General features: G+C 46.2%; 1 protein-coding gene across 5 annotated transcripts in view; it reads right to left on the bottom strand.

Moving 5' to 3' along the window:
* Positions 1-393: 393 nt before the first annotated feature.
* The window catches only part of SLC43A1 (solute carrier family 43 member 1), a 29,466-nt gene continuing 17,381 nt past the window's right edge, over positions 394-12,478 (bottom strand). For 2 of the 5 annotated variants that reach the window (XM_066611379.1, XM_066611378.1), the window contains exons 9-16: positions 11,692-11,858; positions 10,348-10,494; positions 9,787-9,816; positions 8,691-8,829; positions 8,446-8,587; positions 8,208-8,281; positions 7,079-7,202; positions 394-4,958 (exon numbers count right to left, since the gene is read on the bottom strand). In XM_066611379.1, the coding sequence (XP_066467476.1) occupies positions 4,764-4,958; positions 7,079-7,202; positions 8,208-8,281; positions 8,446-8,587; positions 8,691-8,829; positions 9,787-9,816; positions 10,348-10,494; positions 11,692-11,858 (1,018 nt within the window). In that variant the 3' untranslated portion in view covers positions 394-4,763. The remainder of the gene's footprint in view (positions 4,959-7,078; positions 7,203-8,207; positions 8,282-8,445; positions 8,588-8,690; positions 8,830-9,786; positions 9,817-10,347; positions 10,495-11,691; positions 11,859-12,478) is intronic. The other 3 variants (XM_066611382.1, XM_066611381.1, XM_066611383.1) reach the window with 3 other exon arrangements.

Below are 12,478 nucleotides of genomic sequence, written 5' to 3'. Positions count from 1 at the left end.
GCCATTCCACATCCAATGGTCTATGGCATGATGGGGTAGCACCTAACCCTGCGATGTTAGTGCGTCCTCCACCCAGGGCGCGTCACACACCCCCGGTGGGTCACCTGGTGCGTCCCGCACCCCCCCCCCCAGTGACATCAGTTACCAGACTCAATGACAACAATGTATCGTATTGCACTATTTCATGCAGCACTGGAGTTTTAGGGAATGTCGCCTTGTGCTGTTGGAGGTATGCTTGTATAGTGACCTGACCAAGCAATTGTTGGAATCATCCCTGTGCTTAAGTCACTGCTTAACGTGGCCTTGCTTTTCTAGCTGAATGTGCATGTCAAAAATAAGTCTCAACAACTCAAAAGTGCTGTGACACTTTACAGACTGATTTATTGTAGCATGAGCTTTGGTAGAGAACAGCTCTACTTTGTCAGTAGTATGAGGCCAACATTTTATTTCTCAAGTCAAAACAGCTGAGATTCTACAGAGAACTGAAAGTACAGTTCCTAGAAGATAGGAACTTCTACCCCACCTCTATTGAGAGAACATCCCCCACCTCTGCAAAGCAAATATTTGCTGCTTTAAAAAAAAATGTTTTATGTCATCAGAGAGTTGTCTTTATCTCATTTTAGAACAGCTACCATAGTTATTTCAGTATTTACCACTTTTTAAAATTAAAAATGGACTTGCATGACACTAAATCAGAATCATATGAGCCCTGAAAATCCTGAAATTAGCATAACTGTTCTCTGAACAATGGAATTCCACCTCTGTTTAGGCGTCTGACATGTGTCAGTCATAAGAACAGCTCTGCTGGATCGGGCCATAGGCCCATCTAGTCCAGCTTCCTGTATCTCACAGCAGCCCACCTGTATCTAGTCCAGCTTCCTGTATCTCACAATGGCCCACCAAATGCGCCAGGGAGCACACCAGATAACAAGAGACCTCATCCTGGTGCCCTCCCTTGCATCTGGCATTCTGACATAGCCCATTTCTAAAATCAGGAGGTTGCACATACACATCATGGTTTATAACCCATAATGGATTTTTCCTCCAGAAACTTGTCCAATCCCCTTTTAAAGGCATCCAGGCCAGACGCCATCACCACATCCTGTGCAAGGAGTTCCACAGGCTGACTATATGCTGAGTCCTGAACATTGTGCCCTTTTCCAACCACTGCTGAAACCTGAGTCCTCGTATAAGGTTTGTGCCATTTCCAACCACCATCTTCTTGCATCCAGTCTCTTTACCCTCTGACTTTCTGCCACTTCCTTATCCATAGCCTTGCCTGGTATTTGATTTCAAGAAAAAGAAGTGGTAGAGCTCAGACCTGCTAGGATATCATCTTCTTTGTCCTGCACTTTTTTATCCATTGCCCTCTGCAGCTAAGGAGATCTATGCCCATTAGCGGTCTTTCATGCATGCATCATTTCATAACTCATCTCTCTTCCTCAAATCAAATCTGTCTTGTGTATTGTATCAAACTGTATTTTTCCCCTCACTTTACTCTGAAACACATGGAAGAGGAACAATAAGTTGAATTCTACATGGGGCAAAACCAAAAACCAAGAGTTAAGAAAATGCTGGAAGACTTATGAGAATTCAGCATTACTAAGGGCGCACTCCTAACCCCCTTATGTCAGTGCTTTCCAGCACTGGCATAGCAGTGCCAATGGGACATGTGGTGCATCCTGCAGTCGGGTGTCACTCATGGAGGCCTCCTCAAAGTAAGGGAATGTTTGTTCCCTTACCTCAGAGCTGCATTGCCCTTATGTTAGTGCTGGATTGCGCCCTAAGTCTACAATCCTATCCACACTTTCCTGGGAGTAAGCCCCATTGATTATAATGGAGCTTACTTCTTAGTAGACATGCATAGGATTGGCTGTGAGGAGCCTGCACCAGAACACGCTTGCTCTTACCTCTGAAAAACATATGTCATCTGTGTCTGGTCAATAGATAGCACTGTTCTCTCAGTTTACCTGCCTACCGAATAGTAAGATGAGGGCACTAGGCTGGCTGATTTCAGCTGTCCTTAGAATTCATAGTTGCCACCAGTGGCAATCCGGGAGGGGGGGCTTGAGGGGCAAAATCCCCAGGTGCCAGGCCTGTGAGTCCTGTGGGGGTGGCACTGCCATGCCCGTCTCAGCACCATTGCTTTTCCCCACTCTCCAGAGCTGTTCTGGGAGCAGGCGAAGCCCTGAACTGCATCTGCAGGAGCTCTGAAAGCCTTCTGAGGCCTCCGGAGCACCCTTAAACAGAACTTACAGTTTTTGTCAGAAAACCAGAAGTACTGTACTGTTTAACTGTGCTATGGAGGCCTCTGGAGCACCCAAGAACATTGCAGGAGGCTCTGTATGGAGCTGGGTAAGTATCCCCTGGGGGTGGTGTGTTACAGTCCTGTGACCTGGGGTGCCACAGGGGCCAGGTGCGCAACTGGTCCCCACCCCACAAAAAAGGAAAAAGAAACCATCCCTTTACTTTTTTAAAGGGTTGGGAAATTAGCAATCCCAAATTTGCAGGCCTATAACTTCACATAGGCAGATGGGTGGTTATGGGAAGTTGTGCTGGGAAAGGCAGAGGATATAACACCACTATACTAAAAGACATGGAGGCCCCTGTGGGCCAAGTTCTAGACCACTCTGTCCCACATGTTACTGCTGTTCTCTTCTGCCTCAGCAGAGGTTCCTAAATTGATCATGCCAAAACACCAGCCATTGTGCTTTTCTATTGAATTCTCCCTTGATAGTCAGACTTAGACTTGGAACATGGACACTGGTCTTCTGTCATATAAGCAGGTATTGTCCACATTTTAAGGTAGACTCAAAGTTACAAGGCTTGTAATAACGCTATTGAAGAAGGCTTCTCTCAATCCTTAGTTGCTGGCAAATTACAGTTTAATGCAGTTTAAGAATAATTCATGCAAGACACCGTTGCTGCTGGTGGGTAGGCTCTGCTGTTCTAGCTGCAGAGATGCAGGCTTGTTCTTGCTCCCTTAAGGAGCAGGTTTGCCGTTTAGGAGTGCTCCTGGCTTCTGTGTTGCTCATCAGCACCCAACCATGCCTGAAAAGGTGGTGTGTTTTGTTGTTGTTGTTTTTTAGGTTAAAGGCTTGGTCACTGTTGTGTTTGTTCTGGTAGTTTCCCAGTTTGCTGACTGCATTGTGCAATATGGACACTGGAGGCCTGACCTTGAGAACAGTTCAAAAATGGAACGGTTTGAAAATATGGGTTTTGCCCGGAGCAGACCAGAGGGTGCACATAATCACAATCCCTTTTTCATTTGCATTGGCCCCCCTATCAGATTTTTTTCCATGTTCGGGAAGTTTACTTGGACCTTTAAAGTGCCAAATGTCCAATTTCTGGGACATCTTAGGGAACACATTCTCCCATACGTCACCTACCCCTCCCCTTTGATTCACAAGGTGCTTGGAGAGCAACAGCTCCAAGTGTCAACAGAAAGGGTATCTTTGACCAAGAAGAGTGGTTTCAGGGGTGGCTCTGGTATTAACGGGCTCTTCCCTGGGTGACATCCATCAAGCCTAACTCATTATTAACTGATAAAAACTTTTCTCCCACCACTCGTTTTCTGTCTTTCAAGTGTTTTGAGCTAACTGTATTTTCTCCCTGGTTGCTATTATTAATTAGATTCTATTTGGTTTAAATTATACTATGCGCACTTGAATGTTATTGTTTTGTTGTCAGCCACATTAGGACCATCTTCAGTGGAAAGGCAGCATGCAGATTTAAATATTTTAAAAATCTGGTTGAAGTCTGGCAGTGTGCTTCAAGTAATAGCTAATCCAGCCCAGGAGGGAACAATACAGTTCCTTCTGCAAGGACATGCATGATCCAAAGGAGGTCATTAAAAAAACAAAAAACACCAAGTCTATTCTTCTCTACACAAATCCTGTTAAATGAATGTCTTCCTCAGATTCATCCAGATTTAGTCCTTTAATTTATATGCTCCATCATACCTGCTGTCAAGACAAAGTCCAGGCAGCTGAAGAATACATAGCAACCCAAGGGACCATTAGGGCTTTGTTTCTGAGAGACCATTAAGATGATGATTGCTTTATAAAAATAAGCTCAGGCAAAAGGGTTGTGAGTAATGAAGTTGGACTCGGCTTAAAAGGGGTGTCCCAGGATTACACCCCATTTTTCAACACCCCAATATTATCTGCCAGAATGCAAGGAAGTTGAGGAAACATCTTTGACACACCGGCATTAGCTGATAAAGAATATTCCATTTGGACTCACATTCGTGTGCATTTATTTCAGCTCCAGATTTTATCTACAATGAAAATGGTACAGAGGGAAGTGAGTGATAAGGGGAATTTGTCTCAACAACAGTGAGGCTATGATTGGAAACTGCTGGCTAAGAGCTGTGAGTTAGACAGAGATGCCGTGATCTGGCACCTCTTTACAAGAGGGAGACCTTTTTATAAACAAGATATATTCAGGGGATCTGACATCCGTTGACTGACATCCTAATTGTCTATTTAAAAGTCATTGGGTGGGTTAAAGTACTCTGCAAAAAAAAAAAAAAAAAATAGAGCTCTCTTTATATATATATATATATAATATATAGATATAAATATAGATACACATTTTTTGAGAATTAAAAGCACCTCAGTTATTTTCATAGTTCCCAAATATAAGTCCTCACAGCATTTTCTTCTCCCTTGGCTAATAGCGTCGCACTCACACCATCTGGCAGGCACTTCGATTCCACATTCTGTTCTCTCTCCTCACCCACAAACTTCCCCATTCCTGGCTTATGCAGCGGTGCCATCATTGCTCAACAAGCCATTAGCAGCTGCACTGTCCTGGAGTTTCACTTGGGTGCCATTTGCTTGATCTGGAGTCTCCTCTTTTGCTGCTTGCTCCTGGAGAAGCCTTCGGCGGAAGTAGTACAGATAGCAGGGGAGCAGGAAGCCCACAAAAGAGAAGATGAGGAGGGAAAGGTTCACCTGGGGAACACACAAGACAGTCAATATTGAGACTGCACACCACTGGTGTAAATTGAGGTTAAACATGGATAAGGGGTGGAGAGAAATGCTGGCTCCACCTCCTGAACAGGAAGACTATGTTCATCTCCCATACAGGAAGAAAGAGTAATGAACATTTTGGCACCTGAAAGCGTTACCTGGACAGGCACAATTATGCCCAGACAGGCAGATTCGTGCCCTGCCCTTTACCCTGCTTTACCCTGCTTTATGGCTGGGCCAGGCAAGAGGATAAAGCGGTTCTTATCCCTTCCCCACAATTAATAAAATAAAAGGATGTCCCCTGTTGTCTCCACATGCAGTTACATTCACCATCATGTTCTTTTTCTTTGCACCAGCAAGAGCAGACCACCAAGCTTTCTCTGGTGGGTGCCTATTGGTTAGCATGCATGATATCACTAACACCCCTCCCAAATACTGATACCAGTTTTGCAACTGTTTTTGAAAAATGTTTTAACATTTCTTTGTAAAGGTGAAAGAAAGATATATGCATAAATGAACATGTCACTTTAAACAAAAACGGGAAAAACTAGAAGATGGACAGCTTGCCTGATGCACAAGGGCTAATGCAAAAGACATCTGAGGTCTGTCACACCTCATTGGTATGGGAAGCAGCTTGTCAATTCCATCCCTAACTTGCTGGCACATGTCTGTAATACAAATTATGAAGCTATGTTCCCCCCACAAGAGAAAAATCAACTGGGTTTGCTCAGTTACAGCCCAATCCTATGCCGGCCTCCACCAGCTGGACATAAGAACATAAGAACAGCCCCACTGGATGAGGCCATAGGCCCATCTAGCGGCCCACCAAATGCCCCAGGGAGCACACCAGATAACAAGAGACCTCATCCTGGTGCCCTCCCCTACATCTGGCATTCTGACATAACCCATTTCTAAAATCAGGAGGTTGCGCATACACATCATGGCTTGTACCCCATAATGGATTTTTCCTCCAGAAACTTGTCCAATCCCCTTTTAAAGGCGTCTAGGCTAGACGCCAGCACCACATCCTGTGGCAAGGAGTTCCACAGACCGACCACACGCTGAGTAAAGAAATATTTTCTTTTGTCTGTCCTAACCCGCCCAACACTCAATTTTAGTGGATGTCCCCTGGTTCTGATATTATGTGAGAGTGTAAAGAGCATCTCCCTATCCACTCTGTCCATTCCCTGCATAATTTTGTATGTCTCAATCATGTCCCCCCTCAAGCGCCTCTTTTCTAGGCTGAAGAGGCCCAAACGCCATAGCCTTTCCTCATAAGGAAGGTGCCCCAGCCCCATAATCATCTTAGTCACTCTCTTTTGCACCTTTTCCATTTCCACTATGTCTTTTTTGAGATGCGGCGACCAGAGCTGGACACAATACCCCAGGTGTGGCCTTACCATCGATTTGTACAACGGCATTATAATACTAGCCGTTTTGTTCTCAATACCCTTCCTAATGATCCCAAGCATAGAATTGGCCTTCTTCACTGCTGCCGCACATTGGGTCGACACTTTCATCGACCTGTCCACCACCACCCCAAGATCTCTCTCCTGATCTGTCACAGATGCGCACACTGTCACAAACACGCCATAAGGCACACTGCAGCAGTGTGGAGGATCCTAGCACCAGTGGAAAGGCCTGCACCAGCCTGCTGGTGCCAGAGGACAGCACCTGCTGGAGCAAGTAGGCGCTCCATGGGCTGGCGGAGGGGCAGGGAAAGGCAGAACGGAGGCGGGGAGGGTGCAATGGGGTGAGGGCAGGTCAAGAAGGAGGGCAGATCAGGCCCAGGAGTGGGGCATATCCTATCTTCCCCTACTGGGTTTCTTTTCCCGATATGGGACTGCTTGAACTTGCACCAGCAATTTCGCTGGCAAAGATCCAAGCAGTGCCATAGAGTGCTGGGGCTTTAACCAGGGTTAGGGAACAAAGTCCCTTTACTCCAGCAGCCTCTAGTTCCATGCATCAGATGCTGCACCGGCGCTGCTGCACTGCAGCGCAGGACTAGGATTGGGCTGCCCAGCACCTTGCATAAACAAGTCGCTTATGTTCACCTTCCAGCTCCCAGAAAAACAGCCTGCTTTCCACAGCCCATAACTCACCCAAAAGGGATCACCATGCAGTGGCCCCACCATTGCCATGAAGAGTGGCTGTTGGAGGAGAGCAAATACAGCACTGATCAATGACTGTAGACCGGTCAACGTTCCAAAGTGATTGGATGGATACCTGCCAATCACAAATTGTGTACAAAGTATCAGACTTAACACACAGGGTGCTAGAGAAGCTCGTATTAATCCTTCCCCCTCCCACCACGCCCACACATGGGTCTGCCAGATATATAAGTGACATTGTGAAGATTTTCTGTTATATTTAGGCAAATGAAAATGAAACAGTATTAAATCTATCAAATCCATCCGTGTTCAAACCCTCAACTAATGAAACTTAAAAGCAGGGTTTTAAATACTGTGATGGAAAAGAATGTGCAAATGGAAAATGTGGCTCATCGCTCTACAAACAGCTTTTATTGAAAAAGAAGAAAAGCTTAATTTTCCATAACAGAAGGGAAATCTAAGGGCCTTCCATCACTGCATTGTCCCTGCTCCTTCCCTTCCTGACTACTAGGGAAAATCAGTTATTGCCATTAGTTAACCAAAGATAAAGGAGAGGTGAAATCTGACTTGCTTTCCAAATTTCCTTTTTTTTATTGGCAAGGGCCTTGAATATTCTGAAAAGGCAGAGCTGGGCTGCTTTACACATGGTAACAGACACTGTGAAGCAGTGGACTATATTACCAGGCACCCACACAGGATATGCACATAATACTTTCACAAAACACATGGTGTCCACTCCCACCAGCATGGTTACTATCTTGCTCTGCAACTCCAGAAAAGAAGCTGCTATTGGGGATGAAAAGGAGTCCTGGGCACTTTTTTTCTGTTCCCCTTCTCCCCCTTTCACCTCCCTGGGAATTAAACCTGATGCCCCGCACCTTGTCCATACAACTTTGCAAGGACCCAGATCAAACCAAGTTAAGTCCAAATTAGAAGGTGCCAAATTAGAAGTCCAAATTAGAAGTAAGAAGGAAAAAAGAGACCTTACCTGGCCCATGGCCCTAAGCTTCCCCCATCCCCACTGGAATGCAAGGAGTACAACATAAACCAAAGCCCCCATTTCCCCCCCTCTCCGGAGTGTTGAGAGGAAAAGGTGATTCCACACAGTGGCACAACTCACACTGCAGCATAGAGGCCTCCACAGGCAGAATGGAAGAAACCACGCACCATGGTATGAAGGATGAAGGTCACATACTGTGAAGGGGGAAAAGGGAGGAGGAAGCACACATGGTTCATTACAATGAAGGGTGGGGTCAGGAGATTGTGAGGGCATGAAAACAGCACTTGGGCAGCAACAGTGCCTTGTAACAGGGAGGCAATATATGCCACAGGTGAATGAGCAACAAGGAAAGAGTTACCTGCAGGGGCAGGCTGTTGATCAGACAAGTGGTACCAAACCCCACCAGCAGCAGATTGGTTATGACAAAGGCCCGGATAGCATTGGTGAGTTTCTGGATCTTACGGTAGCGCGTTTTGAGTGGCTTTGCTTTCCTCTCACTCCTAGTAAAGTAAAAGGAAGCGATTCCATTTTGGATGCACCAGCACCCATGTAGCCTCTCTTCATGGGCTGCTTCTGAGATGTGAAAAACTGTGCAACACTCACCCACTGGTCCCATCTGTGCCCATATTTCCTGGTCCATCCACACAGTCCTTTATACGCCAGTCCATCACGTAGCCAATGAAGGGGCAAGTGAGAAGACATAGTAACTGCATGACACCAAAGATGGAGGAGTAGAAACTAACTGTCCAGCAAAGAAAAAAGGAAGGGGGTGAAATGAGAGAATGACGTGCAAGCCCCTGACAGAGCTTAATTCCTGAAGCTCACAAGGCCTGAGCCTGCCCAGAATTTGGCCACCTGAAAATCCTCAAGCATGCCATTCTGAGCTTTTGGAAAGTAGGGTGGACATCATATATAAAACAAACAGAATAATTAACAAGAACTCTGTGCCCATAATTTCATCCATTCCTCTCTCTCCCCAGCTCCTATTCCACTGCTCTCAACCAATTTGGTCTGGTCTGCTCCTGAGCTGGCCTGCCCCTCATCACCTGATCCAGATAAAGCTTTGTCCACCTCCCAGCTACTTCTGACAAGGCACAGAAAAACCAAATATTCATCCCACAGCAGGAAATATCCATTTCTATTTCCAACCCTTCCACTTCGTGGAGGCACCTCTTCAGAGTCAAGCAATGATGATAGGATTCTGCTCCTTCAGCACTCACATCTTTCATGGTGGAAAATCTCTGCTTGAGTCATTTAGTTCTCTGAAGCAGGCTGAGTACTTTTCAGGACACTTTTCTCTGGGTCAAGGCACTGCAGAGTGGGGCACCTGATCCCCAGCTGGACACAGGAAGCAGAAGTAAAGAGGCAGGTGAAGGGGAAATTGCATTCACCTAACCCTTCTAAAGCACCATAAAGCTCCCCAACAGGATCTGGATTGTGCAGACACCAATCCAGCATACCAGCACAAAGCACAGGGGTTGGCAGAGACGGATTTTTATGATGTGCACAGAATAATGAGTTAGGAGACCTTGACCTCAGAACAGTTTTAAAAGTGGAGGGGAGGTTGGAAATCTCTTTTCTAGTGCTTGTTTCTTAGGAGATAAAAGTTCCCAACTCAAAGCAAGTAGAGAGTTGAATTTAGGGCATGACATATACACTCTGAGACTTCAAACTGGGTTCAGACCGTGAGGGTTCCTACCTGTTTCCTCTGCTTTATTCTTCAGCTCCACTGATGTGGGAATACCCCAGAAAAGAAAGAAAATGGATTTCGTCACAGAACTTGGCACAGGACCCTCTTCCCACCTGCACAAATGGATCCTTTCTTCTTGCTGCCCCACAGAGCCACCTCAATAAAAAGCCTCTAAAGAGCCAGGACACAAATAAGATATCCAATCTCCATGAGTTCTGTTTCTCCCTGCCTCCTGTGCCATCTATTCACCCCCTCCCTGTCTTTCTTTTCCTCCTGTGCTGCACATGGTCTCCTGGTTGCCTGACACTGTCCCTCTCTTCACATAATCCTTTGTACTTTTATGTAAGGAAATTTGTTGTTTTATAGGAAAAATGATATAACATTACAATTTGCATTCCACTATATCACAAATGTTTCATTCTTCCTACACACACACACACACACACACACACACACACACACACACACACACACACACACACAGATGAGAAAATACCATTTCTCTCTCTCTATAACAAGATCCATACGTTTGCATTCCTGTCCGCTCATTCAGCCCCAGGTAGCCCTCACCATTCTCCTGGCCACCGGTCACCTGGAACTCTAGCATCTTGTTCATGGCCGCCATGTAGAAGATGACACGCAGCTGGGTCATGCCCATTGTGAAGAGACTCCACAGGAAGATGGGGGAGCAGACGCTGCGGCGGAAGGGGGTGGAGCCTGCAGTGAGGAGGAGGAGAATAGGGATTGTTGCTGCCACACGATGACACAGGACCCAGAAGGGCCTTTTGTGCATGATGTTTCCTGGCCTTGTGCTGCGGGACCCCAACCAGTATAGTACAGCAGTGGTTTTAGCTGAAAACTAAAAGTCAGGAGTTTCTACCAGCTCAAGAAGGGGGTGGGTGGGAATAGTGGATTTCTGGCACTCAAAATTTGTATAAGTAGAGAAAAGAGGGTTTGTATTGCCTACTAAATCTTGGCGGTTAAGTTTCGGTTCCATACAGATTCTGGTAACTTCATTCAATTCTACAAAGTTATACACTGCTCCCTGGCAGGCTTCCTAACCTTGCCCTGTAGTAGGTCTCTTCATGGGAGGAAGGCTGATTGGGATCACAACCATTGCAAGCAAGCAAACAGGGAGGGTTATCACTTTGCACTATTTTGCTGCCCTATACATTCCCATTTGCAGTGAATAATCACTTCAGGGGAAGCAATTTTGCTGGGAAAATAGCATGAGGAAAAAGTGTTAGTTCCCCACAATGGCAATCCCGAACAAGCATCTCCCACAGTTTCTTTACAGGATACACTACTCATCTCTTAATGACAGATCAGAAAGTGTAGCTTGGTCCTACAAGGTGGGGGGAGGGGGAGGGAAGAGAGTTTTAAGGTTGTATTGTGCCAGAAACCAGCACAGTAGGATCTTGTAGGTACAACAGTGACTTGAATAGGCTCCATTCCTACTTCTACCAAAGACTAATTTCCTGCTCCCTTCTGTCATCCTAAGCTTCCTTCCCATTTTAAAGGCAGAGAAACCCCAGCTGCTCCCTTCAATGGACAAAGGAGGTTGTTTTTCCTTGTAACTACAGGACTGATGCCAAAGTGCAAGGACTCCTTTCTACAGATAGATGGAGCCAGATGCCAGGCCCGCTCTGAGCTGTGGCAGCCACTGCAGAGAGCAAGCCTGGTCTGCAACAGGCCCAAGCCCTGCCAGAAAACAGCTGCAAGGGACAAAAATCAGTCAGCACCAGCTCCATAAGCTACTGAAGTCCGTCCCCCCCAGTCTTGAACACCCCAGAAACCTCTGAAAACTGCCTAGGCTAGGGATCTCTGAAATCCAGCAGAGGATTTTCTAGGAAACGAGTCTTTCACTGAAAAGGTCTGAGCTGTGGATATGGTAGCACAGCTGGGGGCACTCACCCTGGAAGGACTTGGTGGCCCCTTGATGAAGGTCCTGCAGAGATCCATGCTCCTCCAGACATGGCGTTTTCTGGCTAAGTCGCTGACCCACAACAGTCACATGCATGTAGAATCGGTCGCCTGTAACCTTGTGATCCAGGGCCAGGCTGCTCAGTTTGATCTTCTTCCTGACTCAGGGCCATGGAGAGGATTACACCAGAGCTATCACCCAATCTCGGGTAAGGTAAAGCGTTGACTGGGCTCAAACTAGACATTCACAGAAATGCATTTTTAAGAGGCACGCTTAGACACCAAAGCGCTGCCACTTTCAGACAAAGTAGGGTGGGGGGAGGGGAAGTTCATCCCATTCAGAGTCACAGCACATGGAAAAACGTACTGTCTTTCCCCTCCCAACTTTTCATACTCAAGATTCTTCACCACCACCCCATCTCCACTTGCTATTTGCCTTGAAGCAGCAATTTGTCCAAGATCAGGATTCTGCCCATCTCCCTATTCTCTTATGTGGGACAAACAAAGCTGATGCAAGGTCATGAACACCCATGACCACTGCAGTTGTGGGAATGAGGGTCTATTTCTTCTTTGCATTTGATGTGCCATATTAATATTTACTCCATGCACTAAAGTGGAAAGAGGATAGGAACACAGAGGAGACAGGAAGCTCCAAATGAGCCCTTCCTCTGCTCTATAGAATGCCTTTGCACAGTGATACAGCAACTGCACCAGGAACAGCCACATTCCCACTCCCAAGAACCAGGGATGGGCAACTTGACTCATAAGACCTGGGCTC

Source organism: Tiliqua scincoides, chromosome 1 (assembly GCF_035046505.1).
Source record: "Tiliqua scincoides isolate rTilSci1 chromosome 1, rTilSci1.hap2, whole genome shotgun sequence".
Classification (NCBI taxonomy): domain Eukaryota; kingdom Metazoa; phylum Chordata; class Lepidosauria; order Squamata; family Scincidae; genus Tiliqua; species Tiliqua scincoides.
Note: the sequence above shows the minus strand (reverse complement) of the source record. Positions and strands in the feature narration are given on the sequence as shown.